The 22,423-nt window shown below is 36.6% G+C and overlaps 6 protein-coding genes across 6 annotated transcripts; 4 read left to right on the forward strand and 2 right to left on the reverse strand.

Moving 5' to 3' along the window:
• The first annotated feature begins 4,871 nt into the window (after window positions 1–4,871).
• Window positions 4,872–7,586, forward strand: BCIN_10g01850 (hypothetical protein). The gene has a single exon (XM_024695472.1). The coding sequence runs from the start codon at window positions 5,685–5,687 to the stop codon at window positions 7,464–7,466; it is 1,782 nt and encodes a 593-aa protein (XP_024551266.1). The 5' UTR covers window positions 4,872–5,684; the 3' UTR covers window positions 7,467–7,586.
• A 747-nt stretch (window positions 7,587–8,333) lies between these two features.
• On the forward strand, window positions 8,334–10,904 carry BCIN_10g01860 (hypothetical protein). The gene is made up of 2 exons (XM_024695473.1): window positions 8,334–8,372; window positions 8,526–10,904. Exon 2 carries the CDS (start codon window positions 8,892–8,894, stop codon window positions 10,800–10,802), a length of 1,911 nt encoding a protein of 636 aa, XP_024551267.1. The 5' UTR covers window positions 8,334–8,372; window positions 8,526–8,891; the 3' UTR covers window positions 10,803–10,904.
• Window positions 10,905–10,964: 60 nt separating this feature from the next.
• Window positions 10,965–13,280, reverse strand: BCIN_10g01870 (hypothetical protein). Its single transcript, XM_001546821.2, has one exon. The coding sequence runs from the start codon at window positions 12,863–12,865 to the stop codon at window positions 11,213–11,215; it is 1,653 nt and encodes a 550-aa protein (XP_001546871.2). The 5' UTR covers window positions 12,866–13,280; the 3' UTR covers window positions 10,965–11,212.
• A 1,151-nt stretch (window positions 13,281–14,431) lies between these two features.
• Window positions 14,432–16,899, forward strand: BCIN_10g01880 (hypothetical protein). Its single transcript, XM_024695474.1, has 4 exons — window positions 14,432–15,173; window positions 15,302–15,609; window positions 15,664–16,121; window positions 16,174–16,899. Exons 1-4 carry the CDS (start codon window positions 14,849–14,851, stop codon window positions 16,646–16,648), a joined length of 1,566 nt encoding a protein of 521 aa, XP_024551268.1. The 5' UTR covers window positions 14,432–14,848; the 3' UTR covers window positions 16,649–16,899.
• A 911-nt stretch (window positions 16,900–17,810) lies between these two features.
• Window positions 17,811–21,132, reverse strand: BCIN_10g01890 (hypothetical protein). Its single transcript, XM_001546818.2, has 4 exons — window positions 19,945–21,132; window positions 19,612–19,875; window positions 18,963–19,557; window positions 17,811–18,914 (listed from the first exon to the last, which is right to left on the reverse strand). The coding sequence occupies exons 1-4, from the start codon at window positions 20,154–20,156 to the stop codon at window positions 17,976–17,978; spliced, it is 2,010 nt and encodes a 669-aa protein (XP_001546868.1). The 5' UTR covers window positions 20,157–21,132; the 3' UTR covers window positions 17,811–17,975.
• A 91-nt stretch (window positions 21,133–21,223) lies between these two features.
• Window positions 21,224–22,417, forward strand: BCIN_10g01900 (hypothetical protein). Its single transcript, XM_024695475.1, has 2 exons — window positions 21,224–21,861; window positions 21,915–22,417. Exons 1-2 carry the CDS (start codon window positions 21,483–21,485, stop codon window positions 22,274–22,276), a joined length of 741 nt encoding a protein of 246 aa, XP_024551269.1. The 5' UTR covers window positions 21,224–21,482; the 3' UTR covers window positions 22,277–22,417.
• Window positions 22,418–22,423: the final 6 nt, after the last annotated feature.

Consider the following 22,423-nt stretch of genomic DNA (forward strand, 5'->3'; position numbering starts at 1 on the left):
TACAAAAAAAGCCTTTATATATACCAAACATAAAGTAAATGGCTATTTATAGTAAAATGGGGTGAACTGTTATATCGCAATAGTGAGGTGAGGGAGATGGTAAGAGTTAAGCATTCAATTCTTTAGGAGACAATTTTAGAAGGTAGAAAATTCGATGATATTTTTAGGTCTATAGAAGAGAAGCTATAAATACTAAACGTTGGTAGCACGTGACCCTGAAGTCACGTGTTTTCACTCTCACATTATTTCCTTTTATAATTAAATAATTAAATTAAAATGTTTTATAAAAATCTTTTATTTTTGAATTACTTTTATTCGATATATTCATAATTAATATTTTAATAAATATTTTATTTAATAATTTTAAAACTTGTTTTTATAAATATAAATATTAATATATATTATATTAATAAATTAGAGAATAATCTATTTAAGGATTATCTTAATTGAAATCGAATATTTAATATTTTAAAGAATTTAAAATTAATTTTAATATTTCGATTTTTATTATTGTTTGTTTTTTAAATAATTAATTAAAAAGTAATAAAAATTAATCCTTTTTAAATTAATCGATTATTTATATTAAATTTAATAACCTTAATAATAAAATTACTTCTTCAATTAAATAAAAATCTGAATTATTAATAAAATGATTTTTTATATTACTAATATATTCTTTATAAATTATATCTATTATATAACCAATTATTTTATAATTTATATTATCGATTTATTCTTAAATAATTATTAATTATATAATAAAAATAGAATATATAGCCTTCTTTATATAATCATAATCAAAATATTCATTATATAATAGGTTTTCTATATCAAAAACCTCTTCTAATTATAGATTCTATAATATAAACCTATTATAACAATTTATAAGTTTATTTCTATCCTTTAAATTCACCCTTAAATCCTATTTATATATAAATATATTTGAAATATATATAATAAAAATATTTAATATTATTAATATTTCATTTTATAAAATAATTATATTATATTTATTTTTAATAATTATTTCTTTTATATTCAAATATTTTTAAATATTAAATTGTTATATATATTCTTGAAGTTTTTATTTAATAAAAATATTAATAATATAATTATTAAAATTTATTTTATATATTCTTTTTTTATTAAATATAATATTATAAATAATAATGATTTATTTGAGTTTTGATATTTATATATAAAAGATTGAAGATTTTAATATATATCTAATTAAATAATTAATATATATTTTTAAATTAGTTTTATATATTTTTTTATTAATTTCTAATTCCCTTTTTTTATTCAATAAATAAATTCTGTATTTGTATTAATATATATTATTTCAATTTGATTATAAATTATTAATTAAATAATCGATTTCCAAATTGAATATAATTTTATAAAAAGTTTGTAAAATTATAATTAATTAATAATAATTCTGAAATTATAATTTCAATATTTTATTAAAAGATTTGAATAAATATATTTTATAAAGGTTGATATTGTATAAATATATTATTATTTGTATTATTTCTATTTATAATTAATTAGAAAGTTTTATAAAAATATATATTTTAATTTATTTTATAATTATCTTTTATTTTATTTATTTTAATTCGTTATTTGATTTGTATATATTTAATAATAATAGTTTTAATTCTATTTCTTTTTATTTTATTTAATTTTCGAATATAATATTATTTATAATTCTAATAATTAAGATATTATTATTTTGTTTAATATATATAATTAATAAATTATATTTATATAATATTTAAGCAAAAAAGCTTTGAATTGTATTAAATATTTTAAAATAGATTTTTTAATATAATAGAAATGAAAATATTTTATTATTATATATTTCTTTGATTATTAAAAATCAAAATAATTTTATATAGTTTTATAGAAAATCAAATAAATCCTATTAGATTTTATAAAAGAAATAGAATAATTATTTTTTATTAAATAATTATAATATAATTTGTTTTATATATATATATATATAATCAATATAGTTTTTTTTAATAATTCTTTTAATCTTTATATTTTTTATAGCAAATATTAAATATTTAAATATCTTTTTTTTTAAATATTTTAATTTTTTATATTATAATTTTATTAAATTCTTTTAAGATTTCAAAAGATTATATAATTTGTAAAATAATTTATTGATTTTTTTATTAATAATTAAGTATATTAGAATTGAGGGATTTATTAGGATATTTATAAGGGATTAAGAGTAAAATGAGAATGGTTTATATTTTAAAAATAAGAAATTATTTTTATAAATGTATTAAATAATAATAGAATTATTATTCAATATTTTATATTGAAAAGTTGAATTCATTTTTAAAAATTATAAATTAGTTTTTTTCAATTTAATTTTTAAAATTATATTAATATAGAATTTAAAAATATATATAATATTATTTAATATTAGATTTTCATTTGATTTATTATTTGAATGTATTATAATTCTTTTAATTATTTAAATATCTTTTTTAATAATTGATATATAAATTGTTTCAGATTCGATATAATCTAAAAAGGGAAATGGAATATATTCTTATTTATTAAGTAGTGAAATATTATTAATCAAATATATAATATTATTTATATTAAAAACAATATATTGAATAAATAAATAAGAAATAGATTCTATTATATTATAAATATCTTTTTCCAATTAATTTTGAATAAGATATATATTGAAATATATTTCTAAATCAATTAAATTAATTAAAAAGATAATTATTAATAATAGAATTCAATTTTTATTCTCTTATATTTTATATATAAAATTCTATCTTTTGTTTTTAATTCGATATTTAATATTATTATATTCTTTTATTAATAGATTTAATATTTTAAATGATTCGATTTTATTTATAAATATATATTATAATATTTTGTAATTCTTTATGAAATATTTAAAATCGGATTTATTGTTTTTCTAATTCATTTCAATTTTGTATAAATATTTATAAGAATTTAAATATTATTTATAATTTTTCTTTTTATTTTTAAATTTATATTAATTAATAATTTGATTTGAAGATTTATTAATAAAAAAATTAAATATTAAAAAGATATTTTTTCTTTTAAATAATAATAAATCTTAATAAATTAAATTATTAAAGATATCTTTATATTACTTCAAAAAGTAATTCAAAAGATTTAATTAATTATTAATTTCGATTTAAATAAATATTATATTAAATTAAATAAAAAATATACAAATTCCTATAATCTATAAGAAATTAATTAATATAAAATTATTATTAATTTCAATATAATATGCTTTTATATTAATATAAGCCTTAATCCAATTATTATACTATTTTACAAAATCACTTTTATTTAAAACTATTTGTTAAAAAACATTACAATATTCTTATATTATTACTAACTTTACTATAATCAATATAAATACAAGCTTATTATATAACTTAAAAATAATTATTCTAAATAATAAAGCAATAGAATTGTCATTCTCAATAATGATTTCCATAAAATAGAATGAATCCACTATTTCAATAATCCATTAATACACATTCTAATAGAACTTATACATAAAATTGTATATATCTCTCTTGCTTCAATATTCTCTTTGAAATACAAAATATTCTATATAAATATCTTGAAATATATAAGAAGATAATATAAAAAGGAATTACATTTTCTTATCTCCCTTATTATCCTTTAAATAAACTTTGTAATATTCGAAATTTCAATTATATTTTTCAATATTTATTATATTATTTCTTTTAATAAATTCAGAAATCTTTATAAATTATAATAGATTTTTAATTAATCAATTATTCATATAATCTAAATTTATTCTAATAAAATCTTTATTATTTTCCAAAATGAATTCAGAAATAAATAGGATAATCTTCTTTCTAATAAATTTAATATTTTTTCAAATTCTTTTAAATATATAAAGATATTATAATTGAAGGAATTATTTTATTTAATATTTATAAATAATTAAATAAATCAAATTTATAAAGTCTTTTAATATAATAATTTATAAAATATAAAAAATAAAAATAAAGATAATAATATCAAAAGATATATAGATATTATACAATCTTAAATACTTATCGAATTCATAATTATTACAAAAGATAGCTATATTATTTAATATAATTATAATTGGGAATAATAAAAATAAATAATAATATACTAAATTGACTTAAAGATTAATTAAAAAGATTAAGTTTTATATATATATTTAAAATAAATAATAGAATTATCTAAATAAATAATAATAATCTCTTTATAAATTATAAATATAATTATTATAAATAGAGCTTTTAATAATTAATTTTAATAAAAATATATACATTTATAAGAAAGATTATAATAATCAATATAATTTTGTAAGAAGTATATGAAGTTATAGTCACATGAGATTCACATAATATTACACGGGATATAGGTTTTTCCATGACATCTATTATATACTCAAGTTATATAAATTCCAATATTTTAGCTTATCATTCTATCCCTGAAATTAGTTCTTTAAAATATTTCTAATAACTAAATATAATTTTGCAAGAAATTTGCAAAGTTATATTTCTTTTAATTTCAAGATTGATCTATTGTCCCGTGACTTCTGATTGACCTGTTATCAATCCGTTGTAACATTTTTCTTATTTTTGAGATATATAAAATTTTAATTTTAATTCTGTTTGGTTTCACTTGGGGGGTTGGTCGAATTCGAACCACTAGGTAAAGCACTATAAAAAGTCTATACAAAATGAATAATATGAATTGAGATGATCTATTATAAGGTATGATTTTTCCCTCTATATATAAAGGGAAGAATCATGTGATTCGCTTAGTCATATGATATCGTACGTTCCGACAATATGGTTATTATACAAACCAAACCGATTTATGAATAACTATCTTTCTATTAAGTAGGAAGCAGTTATTTTCGCTCACAGATATCTATCCACGCAGGTGTTCATTGACTGATGTTGATTAGGAACAGATAAATTAACTAGAATCTCTACATGCAGGCAAGTTTAATGTTCTCATGTATGAGAATGCCATTTCGGCGAAAGATAATTGACTAGCGTATTGATGAGAGTTCTTCCATTCTGACTAGTCTTGTAAATCATGATGGAAAAGTCTTTTCCAGCTATCATGAAGCTTGAAAAGTAGTGAAATATGTTAGGGCCCCAAATTCGGAAATCATTCTAGTTAGGAAGTATGAGACGAGATTATATAATATTGTGGCGTCTTATCCTATAATGATGTACTACTCTTTTGCTACGGTGGTTCAATATATATCGTGACAATACATAGATCATTGTTCTTGTACGGCCACTTAACTACCTATGTCACATTAGCGGCCTAGGGTCGCTCATTTTGATAGTCGCCAATGTATTTAAAGCTTTCACACTCCAGTTGTAAAAGAGTTCTAATTCTTTACAATAACTCTTCTTACAATAATCCTTCTGCAATAATAACTTTCAGACAACTTTCATCTCAGAGAAAAATCACGACTTTAAGAAGATATAAGATCCTTGTTCAGATAAGGTTTCTATAATTCTAATTGCCATTCGTCAATCAGAACCCTTCCTTCAAGCGAACAGTTACAGATACTAGTTCTACTTTTCACATCATACCACTTCAAAAGATTGTGAGCTTATAGTCATAAATATCTCAAAATGCAGCGGTCGAATACGAAACGTCCCGATCTTCGCCACATCCGCGTCGCTATCCCCAAATCTCTCCAGCATGACATAGATCCTAAAATTACGCCATCAACTTCGTTCACTGCAACCCCACAGAATACAAAGCCCACTCTCCTCAATATCGCCCGAGAAATACGCGATCTGATTTTGGATAATCTTCTCATTAGTCCCGCACTCGGAACGGGAGCATCAATGTGCGCCAAACTCAATGGCACCGAGATCCCGATTACAAAAGAGACTCCTCAATTCTTATTCCATACTTCTATTCTCTATACATGTAAGCAGCTATATGAAGAAGGTTTTAAGGTGCTATATGGACGCAATGAATTTATAGTCGACTGTTTGGAATACCCAGATGCACGTCCCAGGCGTAATCAAAACTGGCGTTCAACACCTGTAGGATGGTTTGATAGTCTTGAAGTATACGCCATCAGTGATACTCTGGTTATCAGTCCTCTGACTCGAGTATTGGAGGATAGTTACTTTACGCATGGCATGTGCATGGCACTAGATTGCCAAACGCTTGAACTGGCTTTTGGACAGTATCGTTCTAAACAAATCAGCCAGATCAAGAACTGGAAGGTACTTGTCCGTTGCCCTACCGGTATCTATGATATGCACGCGCTATTGAGATTCTGTCAAGCGGTGTGCCATGTTCCAGGGCTAAAGATTACTTTTCTGTTCGTTGGGACGGGCAAGAGTGAAGATGAATCAGTGGATCTCAACACGGCGGTTAAAATATGGAATCCGTTGAAATTGCTTCGAAATGTTGCCAAGGTTGAGTTCCGAGAGGCGACGCACGAAGAAGTACCAGAGTACATGTCTTATACCTTGTCAAGAGGGTTTTACTCCTGCAAAGGTTTTCTCTCGTCGATAAATCTTCTCAGAGAACATGTGGCTTTAATGAAAGGGTCTTCGCCATTGATTGACACAGAGTTCATTCATCTACAATATGAAAGATTATTGGCATATACCCAGACATTTGAATGCAACCCGGAACTTAGAGCTGATCTCGCTTTTCACGTGGATCTTGAGGCAAAATCTCCACGTTGGGGATGTCCAAACAACATATTCCGTGGAGAGAATCTTTACCACATCGAGGAACACCTCAATAATGCCCGCAAAGCTGCCTCTAGTAGCAACATAAACACGAGTTTGTTCAAATTTTCACGCAATCATGTACTGCTCGAGCTAGAGAAGCAATACAAAGCTATCAACCGACATGCTTTCGAAATCAAGGAATTCATAAAATTAGAAAAGAGATCTGAAGGCTTTTTCGGCTTATCAGGGAGTGATCCCAGGATTTCCCTAAATAAACCTTATAACGGGACAGGTACGATTATGAAACATCGTAAGACCAAGAGAATAGTCGAAGCCCACCAAGAATTTTTGAAAAATGAATGGTGGGACCCGAGTATAGAGGCACTTATGCTCTTAGAAAAATATGCAGATTCTTTTGCCAGAGTACCATCTCGACAATGGAGCGTTCATTTTCGCAGGCATAACACCGCCTCCTTGAACGCTTCTCTACCGAGAGCAAAATTGATTGAGAATATCAAGGAGGCCTATAAATGTCGGGAGTACAACGATTTTGTTCAGGGGTTCAAGGAAGCGGTGGATGATATGGATGGTCAACTGATTGAGATTAGAAAAGAAAGACAGAGATTATTTGAATACGGAAATATTGAAGAGACTGAAAGGATCATTCGCCTGGACTACAGGAAGTTTGAAGCTGCTTATTGGAGTTTGAATTAGCGGGAAATGGGAGTGAAAGTTCCCATCAACAAAGCCCGAGATATGTGGATTTATGATTCGAAGGCAAGATACTACCCATAAGAACTCTGAATAATGGTATCGAGCATTAGCCATAGTTCATAGAAGTAATTGTAATAAGACCTCAAAGTTCATCTTAAAAAATTCAGACCATTTGCTGCTACTAATGAAAACATAAGTAACTGCATTCTGAAGATGGCTTAAAATGTCAATCATACTGGGACTGGCGATTGACCGTTAATTCGAGTTGTAACGTGAACTCTTACTTATCAATCTGAATTTCTATGTCTATAAGAAGGTATCAGGCAATTTAACAATACTATATTTGAAGTGAATTAAAATATGCATAGTGGGTTATCGGAAGTTATATACCCTCAAAATATTGCCGAAAATTACTCTTTCCTTCCATTTTTTTCAAAACACTTTTCTCGAAAGCTAGTCTGGATTGTGAAATACAAAGTAGATATGATTTTGAATTACTCTGCACTCACTATCATCCACTGATCAAGTCACACATAGACGATCAACTCAGGATCTCAAACATGACTTCATGAATACTAAAAATAATATCGATGCTCCAGAACAAGTACACCTATTCACGAGATCGGACGACACCAAAATGATAGACTCTATTCAATATCCCCTATTCACTCTACACTGCCCCACCGGACTTATACCCACCACCCGTAGCATTAAATTTTACTTATTGACAACAAACTATTCAGACCAGTATGTCCTCAATCTCGATACATCTTTGGGAAACAGATCACGAAGACACTCGACCTTAAGTTAGATTGGCATGGCCCAAAATTCTCCTTAATCTATACATACGCCCAAGTCAAACACAAGACAGTACAGCTTACTAAGCATTCTGGCTCTTACAAGTCGGTATGTATCGTAAAACGGATCATTGAGATATGGCACATCAGATCTAGAAATACCTCTGTATACGACAGTATATAAAGCTCGCTATTTCTCCTTATTCCCCTGAATAGCTACGTCGTCTTCCAGTACAGCTCGCTAATCATGACCACTCCTTAGGACGGCGCGATACGGTCTAAGCAACTACCGCTAGACTACTTAAGTTTTTTCCTCCTCCCACCTCCAAACAACATCTTATTCTGATATTCCTCGTTCAATCTGTTGATCACCACCTCCCACGCTATCCTCTTCTCTAAACAATCAACATTCAAAATCAATCGGCGAAAAAACCAAACCAACATCCAACCTCCAGCAAAACTCAACTGCACTTCGTATCTATTGAAAGTCTCTAGCTTCGATAGAATCTAGTCCGCACCTCTGCCGGCTAGTTACACCTTCCGTTTCACAAGAACTCAATAGCTCTTGTGCACTCACACAATATCTTTCATCGACGCTACCACTTCATCAACAGATTCCAAATAAATCATGCAGACCAAGCCTTCTCTTTCGAAAGCTCGCAATAGAAACAGCATGTCCCCTAGACACCATTCCAATGACATCCTATCAATTGAAGGCACCCGGGTACAGAATCCCATGAGATCTGGCATTCCATCTCGCGACTCAGGTGCCCACATTCTGAAGATGCCACGAGAAATCACTCATCAAATTCTCTCGTATCTTCTCACCGATCCCATTCTAGGAACCGGTACCGCCATCACCACGATCGCAGATCCCGTTAAGAATGGCAAGCGAGTATTCAACGTACCCAAGTATGGATTGCATCCAGCAGTCCTCCGTGTTTGCCAGAAGATGTATCATGATGGTATACACGTCCTTTACCAACAGAATGAATTTATCATGGATTGCACCAACTGGATGTATCGAGATGATTCGAATCAGGAACTAGGTGGAATCTATGAGTACACAAGCAGTTATAGTCAGGATTACTTCCCAATTACGACTGCTTTGAATGTCTCACCACTGACTCGATATGCCGAACACTCTAATGTGGCTCCATCTGAGCAGGATTGGGAGTACCAGGGAAACCAATTCTTTTATGATCAACCGACTTTCAATCGCCTCATGGGTCATCAGGCCCGATATGTCCGAAAATGGAAAGTCATTGTTCGTGGGGATGAGGGTAATTATACGCATAGATTCGATGGAGCTGCATTGACACAGTTCTGTCACGCTATCTGTCAAGAACCAAACCTTTCCTTGACTTTCATTGTTTGCATAGACAAGACCTCGGAAGAGACCAAAAAGGCAACTCGCACGGATTTCGTCAAACATTTAGATTTCGAGGAAGTCTTCTCTCCTCTCAAACTATTGAGGAATGTACGAAGCGTAAATTTCAAAGAAGCACATTCGAATGTCGATCAGGAAAAGGGTGGAGAAGAGTTCCCCGAATCGCTCCCTGTCTATCTTGATGAGATTCATCAGATAGTTGATGACTCTGCGGCGACCATCACATTGGGAGAGGCTAAGGACAAGTACACGGATTTAATAAAGGGATCCTCGCCATTAGTCGACCCTATAAACCTAATGTGTGATGAGCTTGTGGCATATGCTCAAACCTTTGAGAGTGTGCCCGAATTCAGAAAGGACATAGATGTGGGTGACTCAGATACTACCAATCAATACAGAAAGCCGCAAAATACACTCGAGGTCTCTCTTCGACAAGCACGAGCAGCAGCATTGGTTGGCAACCTTGAACTTTTCAAGGCTCTGCGCATGGAGCTGCTTCTAGATATTGAAAATGATCAATTCCAGAGAATCAAGGGCTGTTTCATCAAATTGAACAAATTCAACTTGCAAGATAGGATATTTCGCGGGATATTATGTCAAGGAGAATTCAACAATGGTATATATGAGGATCAGGGGTACACGTTGAATTTCAACAAAAATTCGTCCGAGACACGTTACTGGCGAGAGAAGATGGCTAAAGCTCTCCTTTTGCTGGAAGAATATGCTGAATCTTTGGATATATCTTTGAACAAGAATTCTATCTACCGCCCGGGATATCATAAAAGAAGCCCTGGAGCTTATGATAAGGATCCTGCAAGAGAGAAGTTGTTGCGAAGAATCAGAAAGGCGTACAAATCTCGGGATTACAGCTTTTTCCTGTACTGCTTCAAGAAGGCTGTCAACCAGCTGCATGATCAATACATTGAGATTATGAAAGCGAAAAAGAATCTATTTCGATGGGACGATGGAGCTAATCCCGGGCAAATTGACATCCCCGCTGATGATTTTGATAATATTGTTTATCATGATATTGAGCCTGTCGAATGGACTATTCATGATTTTGATTACAGCCACAAGCCAGAAAAACGAGCACGGGAGACTATGGAGCAAGCGCCAGTGACTGCAAAGCGACAGCGTCGTTCGAGATAGATGGATGGATCAGGTTCGAGTTGTGGATTTCTACATCTTCAGGCTTGCCTTAGGAGATCTCTTGTGACGGATGTGTGATCTCGGAGTGGAAATTCGAGTGCAGATGGGAGAATTGTAACTACTCGATCAATATACTTTCATAATCGATTCAATCAAGAATCATGAAAAAACTGGCAATTGTGAATTGAATGAAGTGAAATAATAATATCTAATTTTGAGAACTCCAGGTTTTCGTGAATAGAAAATATGATCGCTAGGATCACCATATGTACGCTAAGATTACTAAGCTCCCTCGATTTCCGAATCAAGTCCTCTAACAATAAGGGAACTGAAATCCCAAACTCATTAATACCAAAGTACCTCCCCAACACCATTTTCCATACAGTCTTCCTCGTATCTGATCCATCATGTCATAAAGAATCTCTAATCCTCACAAACTCCAAATATCTACCTTTAGTCCATCGTCTACAGCTCTTTCCAAATACCATCATCGGCCATGTACACATTACGAACACGAAATCCAAAACACCTATCGCGATAAATGTCTGTTTAACTCCAGTATCCAACCAATAGCTCGCTGCAAATGTAAAGATACACCCGATGGTATTGTTTATGACGCTAACTCCAACCATACCCTCGAGTACCATTTCCGGATATGCATCCATAAGGTAAGACATGGACAAATCTCCCGCACAACCCCATCCAAAACCAATGAACCCAAGCCCGACGTACGGAGCTGGCCACGACCATTCGTATGCTGTACCGAGACCGAAGATAAACATTCCCAATGGTGAGAATATAGCACATGGATACATCATCCAGAGACGATCTTCGGCTTCTAAAATACCATGACGATATTTCTTGGAGTACCAAAGTACGAAAACATCCGAAAGATAACCACCCCAGAAACAACCGATAATGGCGCCGATCAAACAAGGAACGTTCATAAGACCAGAACCAATAGTGGAATAGTTCCAAGGATCCTCAGTCCAGTTATCTTCTTCAAGAGTAAGGTAGAAGGTAAGCCAGGCGTCTTGGGCTCCCCATTGCAGACCACTGTACCAGACGGCTGGGAAAGTGAAAATGCGGAGAGTATGGAAGAGACGAGAAAAGTATTGTTTGAATCCAGTTCCCTTGAGGTTAGATGCGGGCGTAATTAGTCGAATGCGTTCGCGAAAGGACTTCTTTGCTGGGGCAGTCGCAGGTGGAATGGGAGGTGTGTCGGAGGGAGTCGTGGCTAGGACTGTATCTTTCTCGTTGCTGCTGCGAATTGGAGATTCTTCAATCTTGGCCTGGGACCCAACGCCATTGATTGGAACATCATACGCAGACTCGGGGCGATCGAACATAGTTTCTTCGAGGGTAAAGTAACACACAAGTATGGTGCAGGAGGAAATTATGACGGACCACCAACCAATCCATCGCCAGCCTAGAGGCCCCCCAGCAATATATCCAGCAATAATAGGACCTAGATAGGTACCAATACTAGTCGACAAAACGTATATGCCCAGAACAGTTCCTCTTTGATGTTGAAAGAACAAATCCGAGAGGGAAAGCTGCACATTGGCCTCGGCACAAGCTTCAGACGCTCCCACAAAGAGTTGATTCCAGATCGAGTCGCTCGTGGATTGCACACGAGCCATCCATATAGCGCCAATAACTCCCAATGTCAAACAAATGATATAGGTAACCCTTCTTCCGTATAACCACGCAGCAGGCGAGATCAACAAAGTCCAATAACCAATTCCTACAAACAAAACTCCAGCCCCAGTATTCATTGCGTCGTAAGTGATTCCATATTCCTCGTTCATGCCATCTTGCGCCGAGCCCGCATCGTTCGAAGTGGCAGCCGTTAGACCTGTGATGAAGCAAACCAGGAAAACGTGCCAATATTTCCTCGTGCGAGACCAATTGAGTGGATCGAGAGGCGACGAGGTAGGTTGTGGTTCCAAAACGATGTTCCCATGTTTGAGAAGGTGGGAATTGTTGGATTGTTCGATATCTTCTACCAGTCTTGTGGTGCCTGGAAGGAAATCTTCACCGTGCATGTGAGTTGGGTCCATCGCCAATAGCGATTTCTATATCGTGGCTAAACCACGACGATAGAGCGACCTGATCTTTGCGAAAATTCAATGATTGACTGGTGAACAATTGCAGCGACAAACACGGGAATAGAGAGTGAGGAAAAAATTGTATGGAAGAGAGAAGGCTTTAGGTAAGATGACGAAAGTCCTCACAATCACAAACCTTAGGAAAATTACTTTGTAGATAAAGTTATAAGAATTTCCACTTGGCTGTCTTATCTGTGCGATTCCCACATTACCATTATGAAATAAAAACTCTAGGGTTATGGTTGGGAGTTGAGCAATTTGTGTGTGCCCGATAAGAAGATCGATGATCGGGTTTCTCTCCACGCACGACTTACCGAAGTGTGCACGACACAAACCATGTTGGAGTATCATCTCCCATCTCTCTGGCGTAGGGGGGATGAGGAGAAGGAGAAGGAGAAGGAGAAGCAGAAGATCGGTAACCGGTGAATATGTGTATTCGTATGCTCCGACTTATCAAGATTGACATTGGATTAGACACGAAGCGTGGGATGTTATCTGGATAATCAGTCTGAATGACGGAGGTACAACCAGAGTTGGGACGAATAGGTCAGGCCCACCAGGTCTCAATTGATTCACTGAATTCAATTGTGCTCCGTATTTGGTGGAGCCTTATCAGAAGCTTGTATTGGAGGGAGCGAGCTGACAAAACCATAATCATATCCCGATGCTTGACTGAGCTGTATCCATATTTAACTTCTGCCCAAGTCAGTCACACTTATTATTACTGTCTACTAGTGATCACCCAACAAGATTTACCGTTTAGCATTGAACTCTGTTGTCAAGCTATCATTCCCTGGGCATCATCATTGTGCTTCTCTCCCTCGTCGATCAAGATAAAAATAAGTATATTGCCAATACAACGATAAATATATGGAGATCAATATTACACACACTTGCTACTTATTGAGCTCATGGGTGATGAATATACAGTGTACAGAGTATATTTCATCTCTCGGCTATCTCTCCTTCATTTGTCTCCTCGCCTCGTCATTTCCATCCTGTCGAGCCTGTTCACCTGCCCCGAGAACTCGACTGAAGCTACTCATCCGGATACTTACATCCTCTCAATTCGTACACCTTGCTTGTACTTTCTCTCTTCAGCTTAGCAACGATATGACGGGAAGACCAACAGGACCCTGAAATGCCATCTCCCACTGTACCGCCTAGACTTACCAAGACAGGGTCTGATGTACCGATACGATAAGAAGGACACTTGGTTTGCAGGAACGATAAGACATTCTTCAACCACCAACTCGCAATCGATCCAATCTCGTCGGTCCTTCAATCTCTCGTCCAATGCAAAAGCAATCATCCAATCCAGAAGCAATCAAATCAATGTTGTTGAATACTGGACCTCGGGAGAACAGCATGTAATCTCGCCCTGCGTCCACTCAGCTAGCATCATTGTTGTCAGGTGGTCAAGCCCTGCGTTTGATAGTTACACTCCGCCGCTGCAAAGGTATGAAGTTGTCTTAATCTATTTTTGAGTACAGCCATGGAATGATATCATCCCTTTACGTTTCGAGTTTGTAATACATAAACGCATGCCAGATAGATTTCGTTGTTGAAGACAGTAGCTTAAATAAGGTGGATCAATCATATGATCATACACTAAGTATATTTTACATTTCTCATCCCGCCCGTTCTCTTCTCCTTTTCCTCTCCTCTGAGTAACAACCACAATCCACTACTCTGCAGAGTTTCTCATACGAAGAATCTTTGATTGCTAAAATCAAACGGCATACATCTGCAATTGACCTGAGTTAACAGTTTTGAGAAACGGTGCAGCTACGACAAACTTTCGCAGATTCTTATCGACTAGCATCTTTGCTATTTTGTACCGCCCACTCGTCGACGTCGACTTATATACGCAGCTCATCGAGCATAGCCAAACACACCCACCAGTCTCCAAACATACGCAGATGTTGAATCAATATGTCAACCTTATCCATATCTCCTCTTGGCGCTCTAAATCCAAACGAAATAAACCGGTCATATCAAGTAATTACCGCGCCATTGCCAATCCAGAACTCAAAACCTTTGATCTGGTCCACAGGACTTGAGAGTCCCGACAATTATGGCAATGGCGTGAAGAAAGCCCACGTAATTATCGTGGGTGCCGGTATTTCCGGTTTACGTGCAGCATCAGTCCTACAACGACATGGAGTTGGTGTAACAATCTTGGAAGGACGGCCAGATCGCATCGGTGGTCGAATCCACACCAGTCGCAAATCTCCAAACGGGAAAGCTCGAGACATTGGTAAATACACCTGACCTAATAGGCAGAACAATATCTTCCGTTGTGGGTGGTTGGGACTACGGTCTTGACCACACAATGTGGGTTGTTTATCCTTTCCCCCGGCAAAAGTGTGCTTACTATATATACAGGTGCTGCATGGATGCATGAAACTTCGCAGAATAAATTGGTTCAGTTGATCAAGAAGCTCGATATCGAGTACTATTATGATGACGGTACACCTCTGTACTTTACCAAAGAGGGAAGAGCAGGATCTCAATTCAAGGCGAAGAAAGTCGCTGATGAATTTGCTGACTACTGTGAGCACTACTTTGAAACTCATCCTCATGCTTCTGATCGCTCTGTGAAAGAGTTCATTCATGAATTCGTAGAGAATCATCCTTTGATCACTAACAGTGAACGCAAATGGGCTCCCCAAGCCATTCGTGAGGTAGAGCTTGTGAGATATCCCAATGCTCCAAATTATAACGCAAAACTAATTTTATAATTGTAGTGGATCGGTACATCCATCGAAGAAGCTTCTTCTAAATACTTGAGCTACTTCGTAACCGAGAGAAATTTATACATGAAGGGTGGATATGATAAGATAGTTAATTGGGCTGCCAAACCTCTTCAGAAGGATCCCGAGACAATTAGATTGGGCGAAATCGTCAAGAACATCCAATGGGGCGAGAGTGATAACTCCATAGTGGTTGAAACATTGAATGGTGACAAAAAGTCCACTTTCAAAGCTGATGCTGTTGTTGTCACCGCACCTCTTGGTTGTTTGAGAAAGAAGATGATCAACTTTGAGCCATCCCTTCCTGAAGATATTCAGGAGGGTATTGACAGCTTTTCCTATGGAGCCCTTGGAAAAGTTTTCGTCGAATTCGAAGAAGTGTTCTGGCCAAAGGACAATGATCAATTTATCTACTACCCGTCCCCTCTTCCAGAGGGTACTCCAATTGATGAGTGAGCAAAGTCTTTCCCCATATTATCCATTGCTGAGACTAATTTCAAATAGATCTTCGATTTTGTCATATGCCACTGTGACTTCCAATTGTTGGATCATGTCCGGCACTAAGGAGCTCTGCATCCAAATCGCCGAACCTCTTACCCAGCGTGTCGAAGCCATGACCTCAACTAAGGACATATATGCCTTTTTTGAGCCACTGTTCAAACTCATGCGTACAGAGCCCTACAAGGATCTTCCCGACCTCCTCAACCTCGAGACCACCCATTGGACCCAAGACCCTCTCGCGGGATTTGGATCCTATTCCGTCGAGAAAACCGGTGACGAATCCGAGATCTTAATCGAAGCCCTCGAAAATCACAATCGTAGCCGTCTTCAATTCGCCGGTGAACATTGCACCATCGTCGGAAACGGTTGCGTTCACGGAGCATTCGAGACGGGAGAGGTTGCGGCTAGGAACCTCTTGGAAACACTCGGAGTGGCATATGATGGGAATGATACTACGGCCCGCAGTGTCTCCCCTTGAGTGTAAGCGTTTCTCGTGTCTAAGAGGTGAGATGAGATGAGAGTGATGACTTGAACTTGCTACGTATTCCTTAAATGGCTTTCGTGAGACTCGTTAGTTTTTTGACTTTGTGCGTTTTTGATTTATTTGATCTTTGGTTCTTGCTCTTTTTCATAGTTATATCATTGTTGCTACAGTCATTACCGTTATCATAGCTATGGCTATCATATTTGCTATTACCTACACAAATCAACATATACATCGCGATATCACTTGTCCCGCTTTGCGACAAAAGATTGAATGTGAGTTGGCGCGTCTACTTTGACTTTGTATCTTGAGATTGAGATGCTCAACAGAGTTGGTACTTGCGTCGTTCCGTTTTCATAGCATGATTGTCTGCTCGATGTCTTGTTCTCGTATCTCACTTTCACAACACTATGATCGTATGAATGCTCGACTCCGCATTTGGGAAACTTCTTTTGTGACCCCGCTATGAAGTAAAATTGTTATATCTCTACCACGCTAGATTTTCCCTTGAGGCCATTCATGCATAGCATTATCATTTCTCCCGCCCAAGACGTAGCCATCAAATAAGATTTCTGGTCTTCAAATCCGAATCAATCATCTCGCACACTTCACACCAATGCCAATACTTTCCAAACTCCTGTAAAATCTAACATTCATAGCGGTACACTTATAACCACCGGTACAAATTTCTGCATGGTACAATGCGATTGATGGATAGAGCGAATTTTAATCGATGATCGATTCCACTGCAGAAATTTATTTCATACCTCCTTCCTCTTCGGTGAGAGATGAATTTTGAAAAAGAGTAATTATGTTCTGAAATATTAGCGTGCACGTATTACTTCTATATATCGTAGGGAGCTATTAGGCTGCGGGAAATGAGTTGGAGATGAGTAAGTCTATACTTACTTGTTTGAGAGATGAGGGATGGGATAAGATGAGATGGGATGGGATGGGATGGAGTTTACGGGAAAAGAATACAACGTGGTAGATTCATGTTTCATGAAAAGAGAAATATTGATTACTGGATTTGATTTTGTGTTTGCATGGGAGAAGAGGGCGGGCTATGCAGTTGTAGATGGAGGAGGTGTTGGTTGTTAGGTAGATTTACAGGAGGTTATTGTGTAGTTATCTGTAATAGATTGAATTTTTACATTGTCTTTCCCTAGGTGATTGATTTATCTCATATACATGCAGGTCTATATATCATATCATTAAATTCATAAGATAAGTACATACATTGATAAGTACATACCTTCCAATTATCTTTATTCTCCATCCACTTCTCTCAAATTCTCTTCAAGACCTTGTTCGTAGATATCTAAGGCAATTCCAAAAACAACTTCAACAACTTAGGATAATTTGGGGTTCCCAATCCGGTCGCTGGGTCCCATCCCTCTACCGCTGCAAATCCCTCTGTTCCACACCCAACGTTTGTTCCGTTAACTATATCATTCATCGCTCCTGGGTTTTTATAAAGGGTTGGGTTGACGAATCCAATTGGACCCTTGCCCTTTGCGAATCTCTCTTCGTTGATCAACGTAAAGACCGATGCGAAAAGTGGAGATGCAAGACTCGAGCCATACCAATGGTAATCGAGACCACTGGTGTACGCTCTAAATTCTGCGCCGTTGGCGGCAATATCTGGGTAACCACGTCCGATACGGTTGTAGATACCCTTTGTTGTGTTGACGTCGACTTCGAGTTCCGAGTAATATGGATATGTGAGTTTAGCCGTTTTGAAGTATTTTTCTACTGCATGTTTTTGGTAGGATGGGATGGGGAAATAGTTGGAGAAACCGCCTGCGCTGGTAAAGTTTGAGGCGCTACCACCGAGATCGACGTGCATGACGGATTCGGCATCGTTGACAGTTTGGTCGGCGTAGAGCATGGTTCCGCCTACAGAAGTGATATATGGGCAGTTGCCTGGGTATTGGGGGTTGAAGATTGTGCCTTCGGGGCCCAGACATCCATTTGCATCCCCATCCCCAGGGAAGGAAGCGACTCCATAATCACCGGATGCAGTAAGAATCGAGTGGCCTTGAAGACCGAGTTTCATAAATTCGTTGCATTGACGTTTTGTATAGGCAATTGGAAGATCGGCTTCGGCTTGCCCATAGGATGCGGAAATGACCTTAGTAGGTTTGAAGATTCCGCATTGGCGTGTTCCGTTGTATCCACCAGGTTGGGGATTAGGATAAATTGGGTCGATTGATGGGTTGTCTCCAGTTTCTCCATATGCACTATAGCTGCAGTAGGACTAGAATAAGATTAGCGATGGTTTCATTGTAGAAGTTGGACAACTTACTCCGTCAAGTGCATCGAGGAAGGTATTGAACAAGTTGGTTGTGGCAACCTCTTCTGGTTCGTAGATTTGATCGTCCACTTGGTAGAGGGTGACAGTCTGGGGATAGAGAAGAGCAAATGCCATATCAATATCGATGTCAGACTCGCCTCCATTTAGTTCACTGTAGTCCGGTACGGAGAAATTCGCACCATCAATCAGTGCCGGAATTGGGTAGGTTCCTTGTGGAACCCAAGGAGCGTACTCAGCATAAAAGAGATCGAGATCTGACTTGGCAAAGTAATCTCCTTGCTCGTATAATCCGAGGGAGTTACCTGAAGCATTCAGGGTGGCAGTGGGGATTTTGTACATGGCCTTGATACAAGTGGGTGTCATATTTGAACCACAACCTTGAAGGTCACTTGAAAGGTTGGCAGCTGAAGGCGGTGTCCATTCGTAGGTCTGTGAAGGTGGACTGGTCTTTGCAAGGCGATTCTTTCTCTTGGAAAGGTAAGGTGTAGATCTCTTCGTTTTCACGCTCCTCTTCTTGACGGGTGAAAGCTTGACACCAGGCGTGATGTAATCAATGTGTGGTACTAGATGCTCTGGAAGATGATATCTTGAAGTCGAGTTAGTAAAGAAAATATTTCAAATGTATAATGGACAATCGTACTCATCACATCCGACTCGAACACTTGAACTAAGCTTATGTTCGTGTTCGTGAAACTCGGCTTTAAGTAATCGTTCGGCTTCTTCGACTGAAGCATCAAATGCTAACCACCCTTTATTTTCATAATGAGAGATTCGAGAATCATGGATTCCGGACGAAGCAAGCCAAGCTTTGACCGACTTGAGAGTTTCTTCCGGAGGAGCGAACTTGTCGTGAACTTCTTTTGGGGACCAATATTTACCATAATTGGCAGATTCTGGATCAGAACTAAAAGTTATTAGCATCGATTGGTTCAATTGAATCTATTTCTTCAAGGCAAAATAACCGGAAACTTACAGCTCCATAAGATATTCGTAGCCATTGTCAAGATTGGTTTGGGTCAAACCAATTCTCATTGGCACAATTGCACTTCCTTCCAATCGGGAACCCTTCACCCAATCCGATGGTGGTGCATTTCGCTTTTCGTGCACCACATGCTTAACGGAGGAGGGGGCCGCATTTGCAATTGCTGCAATGGCAAGAGATACAACAGATACTGGCACCAACATCTTGAAGTCTTGAAAGAGAAGACAGAAGCGTGAAGAGCATCATGGTGGAAGAGCGGGAAATGGCCCTTTTAACCTGTCTGTTGATCGACCACTTGGTCGTATAACTTTGAGATGGAGTCTCATTGTACATGATAACATGCAGCACCTCCTGCAGCTTCCCATGTTCGATATCGGATAAGAATGATAGTGATGGATATCGTATATTGTGCCGATGTCTAATCAGGAAGGTAGTAGAGCGGGGAAATCATGGATCCCCATCTTTGCTACCACCTTGTCAAAGCATGATTGGCGGGATTGAACTTATTGTACCTGAATGAAAAGCTTATCATTTTAATGGAGAAGGGATGTGGCCCTGCACTGAAGCTTTCCTGCAGTAGCTGGGCCAAGATGCTAGAAAAGCTTTCATTCTCCGAAGCTTGATCTTTGCCGTGTACCGATTTAAATTACATGATTCTTGGCTGTAAGCAGACACAAAGGTGTAACGGCAATGGTAAGATCAGGATGTTCGTGATATGGCCGCGCGTCATCATCATGATAGTTGAGATGATAATCCTCTGCGTAAAGCTCACCAACTTGGAACAAGATACTGAGAGGAGTCCTGCGAGAGTTACTTTGAACCAAATGAAGTGACGTCTTTCCTCGCCGTACGTAGCGAGCCTACTGTGAGAGCAGCAACTGATTTGCGATGAGACCACCAGCAGGGAATGGGTTCGAGCATAAGTCTTGTCACTCTCTTCATAACTCTAGATAGCAAAACCTATCGCTTCTTGTCTATCGTTCAATCCAGGCATTTAACATTCGGAGCGAATATTTGACCGTCCCACGAGTTGAAAACACTTGGAAACACCAACACTCTATCGTCCGAAGCAGAACAACACCAAAACAATAATGTTGGACGGAACGTTCTTGAGCCACAGCCACAGCCACAGCCACAACCACACGCGAATAAAAGTCGCTAGCACCCTGTCCGCAGATCGTGTAAGGTTAGTGACTTGCGCACACCAGAAGGAAATCAATCCCAATGCTACTGTTGGATTGAAACATGCATTGGTGTCTTCCTCTCTTTTGACGGGTAAAGATTTGAGGAGAGGGTGATGTTTCTTTGCATTCTCAGGTCTCGAGACATCTGGACCGTCTCAAGAAAAGTTCCAAGTGAAATATCGCGAAAGTTGCGGAATTCCACTCGTAAATACGGGTGAGAACGGAACAACGAAGACGTCGTGAGTCAATGTTTTTCTTGTACTATATGTCAGGAATCTGTATAAAAAAGACATCCGACCTTTATCATTATAGAGTATCAACTCTCGAGAAAGAAAAATAAGATAGATGCCTCTTTCCATGTTGTCTGTTTCGAAATTGCTTGTGCCTACAACTGTTGCGGGGTTGGGTATGATTTTATATCTTCAAGATCACCCGTTGTCGACCGCAAAGACGGCCACAATAACATCATATCAACAATTATCACCCTCATTTGCCAGGAGCTCGCAATCGTTCTCTTCGATAATTAACCCCAGGAACCATATCAATATTGCAGATTCTTACAAAATTTGGTTATCTAAAGCCGACATTCGAAATAGGAGTGACGAAGAAATCTTGGCAACATTTACCCACGGATTCTTCGCAGGTTGGGTTTTTACCCCCGAAAGATATCTCATAGCATCATTGAGATCTCTGGGTATGAAGTTTATACCTTGTGGGTATTCAAGTCAGTATTGTTTGCAATCTTCTATCAAGGATACTGCTCAAAAGAAGACACAGGAATGTCTCCAGGACCAATATTAGAGTTAGAGTCATTATCCGACAAAACACTACCCCCAAAAGGCTCGCTTCTTTTTGGCGGTAATTTTATGGTTCTATTTACCAAGACCGATGGCGATACACGTCGAAATTCTCCCAGTTGCGTTGAGATTGGATATGGAGATGACCGGAAGCAATTTTCGGGGATGCATAGTTTTGAGCTCATTCATGAAAGGGATGGAGCGATAATTTGGTATTCCAGTGTATCATGCAACCCAACCGTTAACAAGAGACCATTTCCAGATTGGGTATTTACTTTCCATAGATGGTACGCAAGAACCTTGTTTCGGGATGGAGTTGCGGCAATTTTGGCGACAGAATGAATGGAAGGGTATCAATTGCAAACAGTACCTGGTATGCAAGAAAGGGAAGGGACAACCCACCAGCATGTATTAGTCCTGCAAGCCTCATCAGATCCACGATATATCTATTGTTTAGGCAGTCACTCTTCAATCTCAATCACATGAGGA

The sequence above is a fragment of the Botrytis cinerea genome, chromosome 10, assembly GCF_000143535.2.
Source record: "Botrytis cinerea B05.10 chromosome 10, complete sequence".
Taxonomy (NCBI): domain Eukaryota; kingdom Fungi; phylum Ascomycota; class Leotiomycetes; order Helotiales; family Sclerotiniaceae; genus Botrytis; species Botrytis cinerea.